Source organism: Diachasma alloeum, unplaced genomic scaffold, assembly GCF_001412515.2.
Source record: "Diachasma alloeum isolate Michigan unplaced genomic scaffold, Dall2.0 Dall_scaffold_02004, whole genome shotgun sequence".
Lineage (NCBI taxonomy): Eukaryota > Metazoa > Arthropoda > Insecta > Hymenoptera > Braconidae > Diachasma > Diachasma alloeum.
This window is the reverse complement of record NW_021682037.1, coordinates 135,721-153,553: the sequence shown is the minus strand read 5'-3', so window position 1 is coordinate 153,553 and position 17,833 is coordinate 135,721. Positions and strand designations below refer to the sequence as shown.

The 17,833-nt window shown below is 41.1% G+C and overlaps 1 protein-coding gene across 1 annotated transcript; it reads right to left on the bottom strand.

Annotated features, from left to right (window-relative positions):
• Positions 1–6,738: 6,738 nt before the first annotated feature.
• LOC107046809 lies at positions 6,739–14,336 on the bottom strand. The gene is made up of 5 exons (XM_029126709.1): positions 14,195–14,336; positions 11,241–11,687; positions 10,655–10,890; positions 8,508–9,117; positions 6,739–7,321 (listed from the first exon to the last, which is right to left on the bottom strand). The coding sequence occupies exons 2-5, from the start codon at positions 11,685–11,687 to the stop codon at positions 6,971–6,973; spliced, it is 1,644 nt and encodes a 547-aa protein (XP_028982542.1). The 5' UTR covers positions 14,195–14,336; the 3' UTR covers positions 6,739–6,970.
• Positions 14,337–17,833: the final 3,497 nt, after the last annotated feature.

The following is a 17,833-nucleotide window of genomic DNA, read 5'->3' as shown; positions in this document are numbered from 1 at the left end:
AGAAAGCCCAACGTCACCGTGAGTGAGGGCCAGTCAAACGTGTCCACCTTGAAGCCGCCCCCCAACGTCCACATAATGTTCATGTCCCAGAGTAATGACACCCAGGCCTCCCTGAAGGATTCAGTGGGCCAGTTGCCCTTTCATCAGTCCCCAGACTGTCCCATAATCACTATCAACTCGATTACCAAAGTCAATAACACGATTCAGAGTAAAGAGGGCTGCACAGACCTGAACATCGTCATCAATTCTCAAGTCCTCAGTACCAATAATTTTGGGCCTGAGGTGCTGGGGGTAGACGAGGGTGGGTCTGATAAGGTCGGGGACAGTCTGACCTCGACTGATTATTCAACTGTTTACGCGACGGATCCTTCAGGGAGTTATTACTCAACGGCTCTGGCATCGACTGCGTCAGATCCAGACAGAAACGACCTTAATGATGCTGAACAAGGCCCCTCTTCGGGGTCTGAGGCTCCGAATTACGACGTCAATCAAGAGACGGAGATTGAGTATCAGGCGGAACCCGAGGCGGCGGGGAATTCAGAGGGTGCTAACCCGGTGGGCCAGTCTGACTCGGCTGGGCCTCAGACCCCTGCTGAGGACGCCCCAGTCGGGGCCTCTGCTGCTGACAGGCCTGTGGCCCCAGCTGCCGCGGCCCTAGAACAGTCCAGTGATGCAGTTGGTGGTCCTGGAGGAGCCTCAGGGGCGGTTGGGGTTAACCCCGCCCCTGCGGCCCTAGGGGCCCCGGCTTCCACTGCTGTATCGACTGTCGGTAATGATGATGATGACGATGATGATGATGACTTTGATCTTTCACCGTCCGGCATCTTCGACGGCATTACCTCATTATTCACGTATTTCACGTTCTTGAATCCTCTGAATTACGGAATATTTAGTTTCGCTGCTGCACCATTCGCCGCATTAGCGGCTGGGATTCTCGGAATTGCCGCTATGTCGTTTCCTTATGCGTTCACTGGGGGTCTCGACTTTGGTCGCTCCGCGGATAAGGTTTCTCTGAAATTTAGACCGAATCTCGAAGAGGTGGTCAATCAATCCATTCATGATTATAGAAATTGGCAGGAGTGGAAGAGCAAACGGAAGAAGCGCAGGCGATGATGATTGTTTTTTTTCCTTTTACATTTTTCATGGTTCATTTTTAGGTTAGGTTGTATGTATGAGTATTACTACAGTTAATACGGAAAGTTTATTTATTTATTGATATTTATGGATTATGTTAGTGTCTTTTCTTATTTTGCTTGTTAATGTAGAAATATTAGAATTATAGACGTTTTCGTTGTTTCGATCCTAGGCTGGGCAGTTTACAGGGGGAATCCCCGCATCGAATCCCCATTCAATGAAGTGACCAGTTTAGGATTAAATGAAATTTTTCTGAAGTTTCAGGGGCATTAATGAGAAGGACAATTTTTGTACGAATAATAAAACATTGGAAATTATAATCCTTGTCATTTTATTTTAAAGTCATCTGTTAGATTTAAGGAATTTATAACTTTGTGGTCTGCAGAGATCTGTAGAATCAACTGTCGATAAATATTTAGCCATTGCCAAAAGTTTATGGATCGAGAAGGAATTTAGAAATTTTTATTGAAACCTTCTCCCATACTTTTGATTTCTTGCAGAACACAAAGTTCCAAGAAAAAACCAAATCACTTATCCCAAAGTAAAAAAGTTAAACCGGTGAGTATCGAAAATATCAATAGAAAGGATGAGAAACTCTAGTGGCAAATCTAATACTCTAATCCTGTACTTTCAGGCTGGAGCCCCAGAACGATCGTGATTTGAAGGACTACATGGACCAGTCCCTGAGAACAGTGGCCACTCAGCTCTTGAACGTCTCCGGCCCTGAACAGACATCAGGAACAAAAGACGCATCAATCAAACCGAAACTTGGTCTCCTGATCCGCAAGCCCGACCGGACGATTCCTCCAGCTCAAGAACCTCTCATGACGGATCATGCCGACGACATGCAGCTGGTGAAGGAAGTGACACCCGACATGACCCCCGTAGGACGCCCCGTCAACTCCAAATACAATTATTTTGAGGTCAGCCACCCGGGTCAGGCGATGGCGATGACCGACGAGGACCTCGAGCGAGAAGTATCAGCGACAAGGTACCCGGGCTACAAAACCCAGCAGACAACAACCGGAGGATTGTCCACTTGGATCTTGCTGAATCCGCCCTCGTCTACCCCGAAATCAACAGACTCCAACACGACTCAAGGAACCTCTCCGAAGTCCCCGTCGTCTTCACTCCCGTCAGAGGTAGTCGTGACGAGTTCAAAGCAAGTGGTGAAGACGACCTCTACAACGCAGAAGCCGTCATCCCAGAAGCCAACGAAGCCTCTAAGTCCAAAGAAGACGACCCCAAAACCCGGGAAGACTACATCACCTGGAATCGTCACTCCAAGTTCCGAGGCGGTCACCTCCAGGTCGAGCCCGTCGCCAGGGCCGTCCTCCTCCGTCCCGAAGACCACCGAAGACTCGACGACTTTACGATCGACAACCAAGAAGATGACCCCAACGAAAAACACCACCAAGACGAAGTCATCAACGGCACGGGCAACAACAATCCTGACGAAGACAACGATGAAGGTCGTCAAGCCGCAGACGCGTCCATCGAAGCTTCCCGTGGTCCGCAAGACCACGACGGTTAAACCCGAAGTGAAGACTGTCAACTCAACTTCGAAGATCGAGAAAGTGACGTTCAAACCAGTCCAGATGATCACGACGCCGAAGAGTCTAGTTGAGTTCATCTCAAAACCCATCTTCAGTGCTAAAGTCCAAGGATCAATCAAGACAGACAGCAAGCCATCCTCATCTTTGATGGAGACAACCCCAAAGCCGAATAACGTGCTAAAACTGCACCTGAAGAAGCCAGTGGATACCCCAACAACCATTCAGATCGATCCGATCAAGGTCAGCGCTCCAGTCCTGACCATCGAGAAGCTGAACGATCCCGAAGAACCGGAGGACGAGAAGCCCAGCAGCCTAGAGCCAGTGACCCTCCCCAACTCCCAAATAGACGTCAAGTTCGACTTCAACCCAGAGTTAACGACAGCCGTGACTTCGACGGAGACCACCACCACCACCAAGCGATCGAAGTCATCGTCCAAGCGGAAGAAGCACAAGACCCGCAGACGCAAGCCTTCTACGACACTTTCCACGATCTCGACTTCTCCGACTGCTTCAACAGCTGCTGAAGAAGTCCCATCCCAAGAACACGAGCAGCCTCAGACGTCTTCTGCCTCCACCGCGGACTCTTCCCTCCAAGAATCCAAAATAGTACCAGATGCCAACACAAAGCACAAGAAGAAGCCGGTAGCGAAGCCGATCACCACGCAGATCTACAACTTCATAAGTCGCGAAGTCATGCCTAGCGTGGGAGTGATGTCCCTAGTGGGTCTAGGTCTCGGGTTAGCTTCCTACTTCCTGTACCCCTTTGGCGGCACCATCGCGAGACGGAACTACGAGGTTGAACCCAACTACAAATACAACTTGGACGAGTATGGCGGGAACTACGGACAGCGAGAGGAGGAAGTCTTCACGAAGGTGCTCCAGGGTATGAACACGAACGACGGAAAATACGGGGGCATCAAGGACTTCGAGAAGAACTACTACAGGTACCAGACGTACGACGGAGCTTACACGGATACCACGAGAAGAGCGGATCCGAGATTCCCTACGTCCTCAGTCCCGGTTTACCGACCGGAGAAGAAGCCCCTTCCTTACGACCTGAAGTACAGGAGCACTGGGTTCAAGTACTCGGATCCCCCGACGACGCCGACCTATTACGAGCGTCCTAAGGGCTCGGACTTCGTCGAAGCGAATATCGATCGTCAGTTCGTAGTCGGCAGTATTCCGAAGGAGTATTCGAACGAGAAGAAATTACGGATCGCCCTAAGCACTGAAGCCTCCGGGGTGGATTTTGAGAAGCAGATAGCCCAAAGCCTTCATTTTGGACAGAGTCAAAATGGTGACCAGAGTTATGATCAGCCAGATGCGCAGGCATTGAAGTCCGAGCATTACGAGGACATTGAGATCGCCCCGGCTGCCGTCGCGGTCGAGCATGGGCCGCGGTCTATGAGATTGAATAAATCCGGGGATTCCCAGTCGGGGGATTCCCAGTTGGGTGTTGGGGAGGTTAAGAAGCGTATGAAGAGGGATTCTGTGATTCAGTTGATCCCGTCTCGCAGTGAAATTGAGAAGGAGGAGAGGGAGATTGAGGAGGAGGAGCCCTTGAGTAACGAGATCCTCGATATCATCGACTCGGCGCTTCCTGGAGAAATGGTTGACGTGAAAAACGAGAAGAAGAAAGCGGAAGCGGACTGGAAGAAGAAGGGGTTGACTGATAGGCCCCGAGAGGAGTTGACCACGAGCTTCACGACGGAAGGATCGAAGACCAAAGAGACGGAGGTCGAGGACTCCTCGATGAAGACCCCCCAGACGACGTCAACGGAGTCGACGGAGTCGACGTCGTCTTCAATGGCTTCGATTACGCAGCCCACTTTCGAGTCTTCGAGTGCTGGAGGCGACCCGGATGCCCAGACCTTCCCCCCGACTACGGAAGTACCTCAAGAAGGGTTTAATATCCTGAAGTTCGTCAAGAGGGTGGCGGAGGTCAAGTTTAGGCTGGGTGTGACGATCCTGAAACACGCGTCCGAGAGCTTCGCGCGGTATCTCGGACATGTGCAGAAGAGGCTAAATGGGGATGAGTAGGTTCAGTTTAGTTGAGACGAGGATTAAGGTAATGTGGGAGCCAGGGAGGTTAGGTGAGAAAATTGAAGGATGTTCGACGACAAATTATGATCGCAACAGTCTCATTTCGTCTTCTTCCTTTATTCGTTCTGGTTACATCCTTTCGGAGTGGCAATAACCATTTCTCCTGCGAATTGCAACAGATTTTTATAAAGATGTTTGAGTATTTGCGATCGCAAAACCGCCGCGAGCGCCAAGCGGAAAAATTGTGAACCCCTATGTGATAATATTTAGAACATGAGAGTGAGGGAGAGGGGCATACGTGTCGCATAAGATGGAGTTAATCATGAGTATCACGTCAAAAATTAGGTTTGAATTGATAAAAAAATAAAGAAGATGCAGAAACCTAGACCTGAAGCTTTCATATTATCTGCAAAATCAGGGGATTGTATCAAGGGATTGTATTTTTCAGTTCTTTTAGGTTCAGTTGAGACGAGGATTGAGGTAATATGGAAGCTAGAGAGGTTATAGTCTAACTAAATCTTCTTTTCCCTCAGAAACCTAATTTCAGGTCACAGGTTTCTATAGTCGAAATGTTGATTTCTCAATGAAAAGAATTGAAATACAATTTTTCAAAGGGAAAAGAAATTTTAGTCTGACTATACACAAATTATGATCGCAACAAACTTATTCTTCTTCTTTTTCCGCTATCTGTTCTGGTTATATCCTTTCGGACAGGCAAACCGCCGAGAGCGCCAGCGGAAAAATTATGAACCCCTATATGACGGTGTTTACGACATGAGAGTTCATTGGCTGATTAATTGATTGATTGATTGAAATTTATTCACTGTCCATTATATTGTACAAAAATAAAGTAATAACAAAGTACTACAGCAGAAAAATAAGAGCAAATAACTAGAAATGAAAGGCACACACCCGGCATGACGTCATTTCTCGAAAGTTGGGTGACACAAATATCCAATCGATATCGCAAATATCTCGAAAACCTGTCCTCTCCTTCATCTATTCTCACGTCGGAGAGGCGCGCGGGAGCGCACCGTCAGACTATAACTAGAAACAAGCAGGGGAGCGATTTTGCGCGTTTTTCTCCAACTAAAAATTATTTTCCTCCCGTTTGGAGGCACTTCTGAACCGCAAAATGTCCCACGGAGGGGGATAACGATCACATGAATGGCTAAATTTGAATTCCCGCCATTTTAGTCTACCATTCATGCGATTGTCGTCCGCCTCCGCGGATCATTTTGCGGTTCAGAAGCGCCGCCAAGCGGGAGAGAAATAATAATTGTTAGTTGGAGAAAAACGCGTAAAATCGCTTCCTAGTAGGAGATTGCAAATAATGTCTACGAAGGGCTCACAATCCTATCGTAAAAAGGAAATCGATCTCGAAATATCTCGAAAATCTCGAATAAGCGTAAGCGTAAGACCGAAACCGAAGCGCCACTACGTGAGGAGAAGACAAGGCGCTTGCGTAGCACGCGCGGTCGATCCCGTAAGAAAAAGAACGAAAAGAGGAAGCCAGCACGAAAGGAACTTTTTTAACACAGGGGAATCACGATGACTAAGGTATTCACGGAGGGCTATGTTAAAGAATACCCGTAAGGAGTTCGAAGCTAAGAATGTGAAAGAAAGACATATTCTCCGCACAAAGTGGACTTAATCATCGCTATCTCCTGGAAAATGAATTTCGAATTGATAAAAAAATTAAAAAGACAGAAACGTAGCCCTGAGCTTTCACATTACCTTAAAAATCAGGGGGTTGTATTTTTATTTAATTCTTTTTCGAGTAGAATCGAATGCTCTGTTGCATAGTGACCCTCTCACTATGAAGTACTGCATTCTCCCATTTTTTGGAATCTCCAGACACCCTCTCGAGATTTGGAAAGACAAGGAAAACTACCCAAGAATAATAAAAGCTCTCTTTACATTTAAAACAAAAAAAATCCCCACAACCCCACGACGCCACTAATCCCCCAAGAACAAAATAATTTATTGTAAAATATCGTATAAATTAACGTTATAATGTAAACACTTTATTACTTGTAAATAAATATTGAACATTCAGAATAAATATTTCTACATGAAACAATTCTCATCAATCGCCAGTTGAAAAAAAAACTATGGCAAAAATAAATGTGAAACCCATGAGTTCTGGTCTCGCATCACCTGATCTTCAGATGAATTGTTCGGTCTAGATGATCTACTATAAATAATTATCTGAATCAACTACGCGAATAAATTAGCTACTGGCTTATAGAGAAGTTGTGTTTCCACTGGGTGATCTGGCGGTGATTTTCGAGGGCTCTGAAGTCCATTGATCGTCTCTTCCTCCCCAGTATCATGGGAATCATCATGGCCATGGTGGCAGGAAGCATCCCAGCGCCGACAGCAGCAATAACCGCTGAATTCGTCGGCCTCCCCACGACCGAGGTCCTCAGAGGCCTCTTCTTAACTATTTTCTGGGACACTTTGTCCGCCTCATACTCTCTCTGGCTCTGATCCACTGTCTTAAAGGTCTTCTCGACCTCGAGAAGTCCACCGTGTGATGTAGTCGTATTAGTGCCATTCAACGATGGTAAAACGGTCAGACGTACCTGAATTTTTCATCGATCATTAATTAGATATTTCAATTGATTGGTTCGCCCCGGCGATCGTGCATGACAACTCGTGAAGAGGAAATCCATTGGACCATTTGTTTAAGCAGTTTGTTTGTTTTTTCATCAGGAAAGGGGTCAGCTGAGAGAGTCAAGCGGGGAGGGGGGTTGATAGAGGTGCTTAGAGCATCAGTATCGAAGTTGAAGTTAGATGAGTCGAGTCGTTTGGGGTTTGTCAAATGGATTAACGGGTGCAATTCATTCATAGAACAGGCGCGCGATTTCGGTAGGGAATTCCATTGGCTTGAGGCTGATTCTAGTGAACCATTTTTATAGTTTTTTTTTACAGAGAATGTCCAATTTCGTATTTTTATGCAGTTTTTTCTACTGTGACATTCTATAGGAATATCTCTATAGGAATTCCTCAAAATTTGAGCCCCGGAATTTATAGAAAAAAAATATCTCAGCAGAACAAAAATCGGATTTTATCTTTTTTTTTTCTATAGATATTTTCCATTGAACATTTCCTATCCATTAATCGCACACGTACCCTGCGGAAATTTTTAATAGAATCGGTCAGAAGCAAATAGAAAGTTCAATAGAAATCCAATAGACTCTTCCAGCAAATCTGACAGATTTTCCTATGAAATTCTTTATTAATGTCCAATAGATATTTTTTTTATTGAAAACATCAGCAGAATTTCATCTTTCAACAGAAGTTTTTCTATTGGAACCCTTTGTACAGGAATTCAAACTGAATTTTCCTACTTTTTTCCTCTCTAAAATGAAAATTTGAGCCACGGAATTTCTACAGAAAATATCTCAATAGAACAAGTTCCATAGAAAAATTGGATTCTATTAATTTTTTTCTGAAACCTTCCCCGTGTTGATTCAAACCCAATCAAATCTCTTTGCCGATTTAAAAATCAATATTCACGAGATTCTTCTCTTCGAATTATTCCCTCGAAAAATCCTCTACACGACTGTTCGCGAATTCTCCTAGAAAAAGTCCCACCAAAATGCACAAAAAGCATCAATTAACTCGAAAAAATAAATAGAATTTCCCATCGAACGCGGTGTTCTCCATTCAATTACCCCACGCGCCTCAACTCATTCTATTCCAACCTTTCCAACTGATAATCGCCACGTGTTATTCATGATCTTTAGTCCGTTAGGACCGACCAACCTGTCGTTTGGATGTCATCACAGGTATAGCAGGATCGCTCTCATCACTTTTTTTTGTGCCATTAGGCTTGAGACTGATATCATCAATAGTCTCCAACTTGAGAGATCGTTGACGTGACTTCTGATAGCCACGATTTGTCGACAGGAGTATCCACTGTCCATCCCCAGTGGAGGGATGTGACGGTGGATGTCTGTTGTCGTAGTCGTATTGAGAGTAAAATGGTCTTGTGGGTTTCATATAGCTGGGCTTGTCGTTAATGTGATCGAATTTGTTGGGATAATTGGGCCAGTCGTTGCCGGACTCTTCGGGGTCCGTGGGAAATCTGTCGTGAAATGAGTAGCTGGGCTTCACCAGCTTGTCGTATTTTTCCCAGTTGCTGACCGGAAAGTTGGCCGGCCTGTTGTCGGTTATTATGTCACTCTGGGGCCGGTGGTGGGCGGGGAAGTCCTCCCAGGCGGAGTTGGGACGCTCTGGGGGCCACTTCTGGGCCTGACTCGGGATTATCTCGTACTGGTCGTGGGGGTAGGGGGGACGAGACGGCGGAGGCACGGGCTTCGGACGATTCTGGGGCTGATCGTAGTCCGGCCACTGGGGCTTTGGCTTCTCATACCTATTTAGAATGACATTTGGAGGGTTAAGAGGCCTTGGGAGTGCAAAAAAAATCTGGAAATGCGGGAAACTTTGCGCCAGGAACTCTCAGCCAAGAGGGCACCGACGAAAAAATTTCATAGAAAAATGTAGTGAATTCTTTAGGAATTTCTATTGGATTTCTACTTAATTTTCTATTGGTTTTTGTAATGTTCAATAGAAAATATTGAGGAGAATTTGATTTTGCTATAAGACTTATTCTCTGCAGAGATTTTCTATAGAATTTCCTCGGCTCAAATTTTCTGAGTTTTTTTCATTGTTTTTCTTTTCTCAAATGGAAAATTTGGGATGAGAAAATTCTATAGAAAATATCTCAATAGAATCAATTATATAGAAAAATCGAATTCTGTTAAACATTTTCTATCGAACCTTTCAATAGAATCGACCAAAAACTAATAGAAAGTTCTATAGAACTTCAATAGGATTTTCTAACGAATTCGCAAAGTCTTTTTATTAATTTTTTTCCTCCGTGGGAAGAGAAAAACCTGCAATATGGTTTTAATATATTGCCTATGCCTTTTTTTAGAAAGGATTTATTCTCTTCAAATCACTTTAATTTCGTTCCATTCAGTTCCAAAAAACGAGGATTTTTTCAAGCTATTCTTTCGATTTTCTATCCCCTTTTGGCTGAGAATTCAGGGGACAAAGTTTTTCTCGCATTTCGGGAATCTTTTTCATTCCCGCGGCCTTTCAATAGAAGTATTAATAGATCTTTATTTTTCTCCTATGAGAACTTCCTATCAAAATTCTTGGGCCTGAATTTGCTATTTTTTTTTATTTTTGCTTCCGACGAAGCATTGTATTCATCAAATCTAAAATTTTCATTTTTTTGTGTCAGGATGACTAATTTTGATCTCAGAAGTTCGAATATGCTGTTTTTAGATCACGTCCGTATATATGTATGTATGTGAGCTTTTTTTCCAATTTAGTTTTTCAACGATCATTCAAAAAATAATAATCGAAATCTTTTCAATTATAACTTAAAATATTCGTTCGGATGTTATTTTGTTCGAGTTCGAAAATAGTGGCTATCGCATTATTTCCTTTGAATTATAGCCTCATTAGCGGGCCGACCTTGGGCCGACATTGGCCCGACCTTGGGCTGACATTGCCCCAACCCTGGGCCGACATTGACCCAACCCTGGGCCGGCATTGACCCAACCCTGGGCCGGCATTGACACGGCCAAGGGCCGACATTGACAAGGTCAAGTCAAGGTTGAACTTCCCTACCAATCTGAAATTAATTTTAAAGAAACCGAATATACACGTTTTTGTTTTGATTCCATTAATCCATTCGGAAGCTAATTTATTAGCAAAAAAACTGTACTCGATTTACACCTGTGCGATGGGCCACTTGTTTAATAAGAAACGAAATAATTTAGTGTAAAAATCTTCGGGGAATTCATGCCCATGAATTTTCTATAGAAAAAAATCACTCAACCTCGTTCTGTTAAACATCTCTTATTCCCAACCCATGATTTGAGTGTAAAATTGTTTACCATGGCTTGTTATTCTCATAATGCGGTCGAGTTGAATAATCATTGGCCCAGGGTTTTCCACCACTCGGTTTATCCCACTTATTGGCTTCCGGCCAGGGCCGTTGGGCATTTGCGTTGGCCTGCCACTTTGAAATTTTACTCTTCGACCAGGGGACAGCTTCGAGGGTAACCCAGCCGTCTCTATTATCATTGCCATTGCTGTAGAATTTATTCCGTTTCGCAGTGTCGTTGAGGCTCTGAGTAAATAAACAACAATATGAAATAAATCTTCAGAATCCGTTTGATAATAAATTCAACGAATTGTCATTATTAAGCCCTTAGCTGAGTTTTCGAGAAATATCTCCGAATCCAAGGGAGATAACAAAATTTTCGTAATGACCTTTTTTGTAGAGCGAAGTGAGGGCTGCAAAAAAGGTAATGACAAAAATTTTACTATCTCCCTTAGATTTCGAGATATTCATTGAAAACTGGCCAATAGTCAAAATCGAATTGAACCGTTTTATTGCTTCAGCAAAAAACAGAAGTTCAAAGCAATTTTTTATCCATCAATATCACGATTTCCTCTCAATAATCCCCCCGAAATCACCTCTAGATTATCCAAAGAAGGCACATGTCCGGTGACAGCTTCCTCCGTGGACGCAGGTGCCTCAGTGCTCTTTCCCGTATCAATCTCCAGAAGAGTCACCGCAGGAACCCTCGTCGTCTTGGATTGGTAGTACGATTTCTCCGTTGTGCTCCTGATCTTATTGGCATACTCATCTAGAAACTTGTTGAGCACATCAGGATCGAACGTGGAGCTCTCCACGAACGAGTTGCGCTGGTCATGATTAACTTTCAAGCCATCTCTGCTGAGAGAGTCGTCATCCTCGAGACGATAAATCGCCCTCGACTTATCCTTCTCGCCACTCTCCACCTGTGGCTGAGCTATTTTCAGGTCATCAGAGTGCAGTTTAACGTAGTAGCGAGTGTCGCCGATGGTTTTATCCACTGCCAGGACCACCAGCACAATTAACGGAAGTCTGATCAACTCCATCTGCACAAATGGAAAAACCAATAGTGTTGATGCCTTTTTTCCTGTCAGATTCGATATCCCCTTCTTCAATTAATTGTTTATAATCATTCTCATTGGAAAAAGCAATGCGACCGATGAGAATCATGTCCCAATTTATCAGCTGTTAAATTTTCATACTACAATGCATGATTTGCTCATGTTCTAATTCCTGTGCTACTGAATAAGATTTTAATCATAATTGGAATTTAATTCCTTCCAGAACACACTTTAGAGTGTGAATTTCTGGAATTCAATGTTTGTTGATACTCTGGTAAAAGTGCGTGCCCACACTGTTATCAATTTTTAGTTAGTTCACACGGTAATTCAATTAATCTGTTGTTCATCTCATCAATATAATTCCGCACTTGGAATATTGAGTCACAGCTTCTTTTTATTCATATCAGAAATTTTGTATTTGGATATTAATATTATTTGTTCAAAGTGAAAAAAACGATCATCATTTTCACTATCTTGCATTCAGATTCTCCTATCTTTAACGTAAAAAATGTGAGATAATCTCATAATTCTAGCTATTAATTCTAATCAACTTTCTTCGAAGAACACCTTAGTAAACGCAATATTGAGAAAGTAGAATTATTCTATTTTCGTCTGACCTAAATGATTTGCGCAATTATGATTCGTTTATTCATGTTTCGTAGAATGGTATTCAATTCTCATTCGCTTGTTTGCGGGGGTCATGAAAATTCGACGCAAGACTTTTTCTTAAAAATTTCCATTCAACGAAAACATGCGGAATTATTCATTAAAATCAGGTGAAAACCGACGGAATTCTAACGCAAAACCACTAGGATTTCATATCAAGTGGACTAGTTTTTTCTATAGAATGGTTTTATGAGTTGACTTTTTTAAAACAATTTTTTAATACATCGGGATCCATGTGAGATAGCGAAAACTTTCTCTCCAAAAGGTGTCTGACCAAAAATTCCGTATCCCCTTCAGCTCCCGAGGTATTCCCCTCGAGTAGAATCGGCTGCTTCAATCATTTTCCGCACGGAGAGAAGTATCCAATAAAAATTACGTATCTTTTCCGTAATTCCGGAGCGAAATGTGGTTGCAGGAAATTTTACGGAACAGTCACGGAATTTTTCCGGAGCGTTCCGTAATTTTTATCTAAATCTCCTGGGAAAAATTGCGATGCCGTCACTTAAATTTTCTAAGTCGATTCCGTAATCGGCGAGTGAATTGTGAGTTCTGTAATTTTTACTGAACATTTCTCTCCGTGCGACTCATGGATATTCTCAAACAGAATAAATGACCAAAACACGTCAAATACTGCATTTCTGACGATCGAAATTACGATGGAGAATTTTCCTCGATTTTTTCTGCATATCAACAATCTAGATAAATTTTATAATGAATTCCCCGCGCTGTGCGCTCGGGATTTTAATCAGCAAAACTTCTCCCTCTCGGCGCTAAAATTCTATTTGTTTTTTGCGCCGGTTCTAATAAAAATTCCGCACCTTCTCCATGCGCTTTTAAACAGATATTTAATAGATGATTACAGAAAAATCTGTGAATGTTGATTTGTCTAAATAACTCATTCCGTTGGGATTTTTTTCTATAAAAATTTTTGGGTATGAATTTTCCGATTTTTTCTTCTCGGATTTGATTATGAGAAACAAATAAAAATGCATCGAAAAAATATGGAGAATTTGCGCCCAAGAATTTCTTTAGAAAAATTAAAATCTATTGACTTTTTGGTAAATTTGCCTAATTTTCCAAAAAATTGAGACAAAAAATAGGATTTTTCTATAGAATTCAATCGATATGAAAATTCGAATGAAAAAATTTCATAAATAAATCTAGCACTTTCTCCAAGAAATTCTATTACATTTTTTTTGTAACTCTACAAGAATTCTTGGCCATAAATTCTTTATTTTTGTTTTCGATTTCGCTATGAGACATAAATAAAAAACCATGGAAAGCCCCTCAAATTAACGCCCAAGAATTCCTACAGAAAAATAAAAATCTGTTGATTTCTCTCTACCAAAATATCTCTCAACAAAATAACACAGTAAACTTGCGTAATTTTCTCCAGAATTAGCGCAAAAAATTGATTTTTCAACAGAACTTCTCATAGAAAGCGCAAGGTAAATAAAATGTGCACACACGAAAAAATTTGATAGAAAATCTCCGCGAATTCGCCAGACATTTCTATGGAATTTCTGTCGAACTTTCTATTAGTTTTTGGCCGATTCAATTGAAACCTTCAATAGAAAACATTTTCGGGAAAAAGTCAATAGCGAATTCGCCGTTTTTCTATTAAATTTCTTCTTGCGTGTGTACATGCGTCAGCTCAACCAACAATTGTTACCAATGTACAACTAAATATCACAAGACACACCATTCTCACGTTTTAATCCTCACACACGTGCGATTAATCTCATGAATGAATCAATCAGCTGAACCACAGAGATGAAAAAAAATCACGAGTGGAAATACGAAAAATGAAATATTAGACTGATGACCTCGACTGTTCAAGGTCCGAGATGGCTGTGGGTCTCGGTCTATGTCCTCGTTTGCTTTTAATCCAGATCCCCACTTCCTTGAACGAATGGTCCATTTTTCGTCTCACTCCTTTCACGCGCGCAAAGCGAATTGTCTCATCCATTCTCCCTCACGTCCTCTCCACCCGTCCCTTTGTCTCTGCGATGCACAATGTCCCTGGAATAACGAAAATAAAAACAAACATCCGTTAAGAGTTTTGTGGCCATTTTTCACAAGATGTTTCAATTATTACGCGGGGGTTTATGGGACAAACGCTATTAGTCGTAAATTTTTTTTTCCAGGGGTAATGGGCTCTCGGCGCTGGGGTGATGCGATGGAGATGTTTGTCACTCGTTTTTTTTGGTAATTAGTTTTTTCAGGATTTTAAGTGACACGCAGAAACCGTCAACTCTTCATCGTCACGGTCTAATTGTCCTGGAGGCAACTGAAACCTCGGTTGGAGTCCTAACGTGTCTTTTAGTCTCCTTTCCCCGGGTGCCATCCACTCTCCAACGAAATTATCATTTTCTAGGGGGGAATGGGCTCAACGGAGACGCTATTTCAATTGCTGATTGAAATGTTCGTGAGTGATTGTTGCGGGGGGTGGGGGAGTAGGGGGAATTATACATGAAAAATTGAGTAGAAAATTTTTTAGAATTCACGGAGAGAAATATTCAATCGAAATTACGTATTTTTTTTGTAATATCGGGGCGAAATGGAGTTGTAGGAATTTTACGGAACTTTCACGTAATTTTTACCTAAAATCAAGGATTTTTTTTTACTGCGTTCCATAATTTTTACCGGAATTTCCTGTGAAAAATTACGACACTCTCTTAAATTTTCTGAGTCGATTCCGTAATCGGTGAGCGAACTGTGAGTTCTGTAATTTTTACTGAACATTTATCTCCGTGTTGATAGAATTCTGGTGAGATGTTTGACAAATTTAATTTCGGTAGAAAACAATTATAGAAAAATTAATTGACTTTTTGAAAATCTGATATTTGTCTGAAAAACCTCACAGAAAAATTGATAATCTTCGATAGAAATCAGATTAGATAGAATTGTTTTGAGAATTTGAATGAGATTCCTTGGAGAAATTTAGTAAAATAGTAAAATTAGTAAAATTTTTAATTTTTTTTTCTGATTTTCAAATTCCGACCCTTGAAGTTCAAATTATTAAATCATTGTAAAATGCCTGAAAACTTAGGGTCAAATGGGGCTCAAATGAAAGCTCTGATATTTGACTACGAAAGTAAAAAACCCCTTCACTGGAGAAAAAATAACCAAAGTACGTGAATATCCTTAAAGTAAAAATTTCTTCAGAATTCCCTGAAATTCCTTAATTTTATCATCATAAAAATAAAAAAATATCTCCACAAAAAACATAGATAAAAATAAAAATATCTTCATTCATGAAAAAATGAGACAACTGGGGATATTTTATCAATTTTTTTGAGGTTTGAAAGTTAAAATAGGTAATAGTAAATTTCGATGCGAGTGCGTAAAAGTGGGGTTTCACAAAAAAAAACTATTATTATATTTTACGGAAGAGAATTATTATTATTTCAAATAATGGATTTTTCAGTTTCATAATTATTAAATTTCATTATTATTATTATTATTATTATTATTATTATTATTATTACAGGTATATATGTATACTACTGTATATCGCCACCGTCAATCTAACGGCAAATAATATTAAAAATTATTATTATATTTTACTGAAAAGAAAAATTGAATTTTTTACTATTATTTGAAATAATAATAATTATAACTTTATGTGTGGAAAGTGGGATTTCACACATTGCAAAATTTCAATTTACGCACAAGTGATGAAAATTATATTTAATTATTAAAAATAATAAACTTGCAATAGTTATTTCAAACTATTGCGTCATACCTAACTACTCAAAAACTACGCATTGATTTATTTCTTCCTTTCTAACGAAATATCGAATAAAACATGTGTGCATAGAATTCGTTATCTCCTCCGCACACATGACGGCAAATAATCCTGAACTTTCACCGATGAACAATTCAAACCCGCCCTCAAACAGGTTTTATCACCGAGGGATAAAAATGAAACTCGACTCTAGCCCGGGGAAAGGGGGAGGAGAAATGATTCTCTGATCACTTGCAATTGATATACCACAGTTGGACGCACGTTGAGGTAGGTCACCGCGTGCTTGCACGTATAGTATTCTCTCGTCATCCGCGAGATCTTCTCGTTGTTGTTTTCTTCTCGGGTTTGCCTTTTTTTCGTCTTTCTCGGTGCCGTTTAATCGTTCGACTTTCACGTGTAAATTCATTTTCTCTGTCGAGTGCACTCTCCAGTTTTATCGGTATTTTTTTTTAGGGAAACTGGAGATTTCTGAGCTGTTAACACGATTTCGTTAGTTTGGCTCGATCATTTTTTACAGCTTCGAGGATATTCACGCACTTTTTATAAATTCGACGGACAGGTGGTGGAATCGCTCTTGGAAATTTTTATGGTGTTATCGTTTCACAGGAATTTTGAGGAATTTTGGCACTTGGAAGTCAATATTTTATGGGTAAAGAATGGAAACTGTTAATTTTAGTTCAGTTATTCCATGAAAGTTGATAGAAATCAGGAGAATTCAGGTATATAGATTCTTGAAGTTTCAAATTTTCATTGAAAATTGTAATTTGTTGGGAAATTCTCCTGATGCTCATGGAATATTTGGAATTTCGTTGAATCCTTAGTGAAATAAGAAATTTTATTCTTTTCGTCACTGTTAGAGAGTTTTCGAAATTTCATGGAAAATATGGTAGTAATTCTCATGAGAGTGATATCGAATCCGATTTAGGGGAAAAATGGTTATGAAATTTCAAGTTTTAGGTAAAATTCAAGATAATTCATGAGATTTCAGAGGGAGTGAGAATATTCTCTATTGAAAATGTCAATAGAATCAGCTAAAATCTAATAGAAAGTTCACCAGGAATCCAATAGAATGGTCACGCGAATTCACTCGGTCTGTCTATTAAATTTTTGCATACTTCTATTCCAAGAACAACGAAAGTAAGAATGGAGAGTTGTATGCCCCAAACATTTTCCCCAGAAACCAGAAATTTCCTTTCTCAAAGTGCAAAATAATTGCCGTAAAAATCGTCAATTTGGGCCGTTAATTCTAACTCGTCGCTTCCTGTCGTTTTTCTTTATCATCTCATGAAGATGAAAACGGAGCAGTGGAACCGGGTCAACACAGCTAAATTTCGCTAGAAAGTTTTTCCCTCATTGTTATCCTCCATCTGACTGCCTCCACCTCTTTATTTCCTCACACTCTTGAAGTTCTCTCTTCTTCCACAACACTTCCCCCCTCCCCCCGCCCCCCGAAAAAAAAATCTACCATTCACAAGGCGGAAAAACATTTCACCCAGTGGTGGAAATCATCCCACAAAAGAGCCAATGGTCAAAGTAAGTGGACTGACCGACAATGAAAGTAGCATTCGCGCCTGTTTGATGCACATTTACTCGTCGTTCCCTTCCTTCATCTTCAATGAGTTTTTGCCGTAATCATGATGCTCTGACCCCCTTACCTAGGGCCTTGCAGTAGGCCAGCCACAAACATTGGAGACCACAAGATACAGGGTGTTCA

Excerpts from the sequence above, each read along its gene's own strand:
- LOC107046809 (XM_029126709.1), bottom strand. The coding sequence starts at position 11,687 with ATGGAGTTGATCAGACTTCCGTTAATTGTGCTGGTGGTCCTGGCAGTG. Across the intron at positions 10,891-11,240 it reads CTTCTTTGGATAATCTAGAG|AGCCTCAACGACACTGCGAA; the intron begins GTGATTTCGGGG and ends TTATTTACTCAG. Across the intron at positions 7,322-8,507 it reads TGATGACATCCAAACGACAG|GTACGTCTGACCGTTTTACC; the intron begins GTTGGTCGGTCC and ends TGAAAAATTCAG.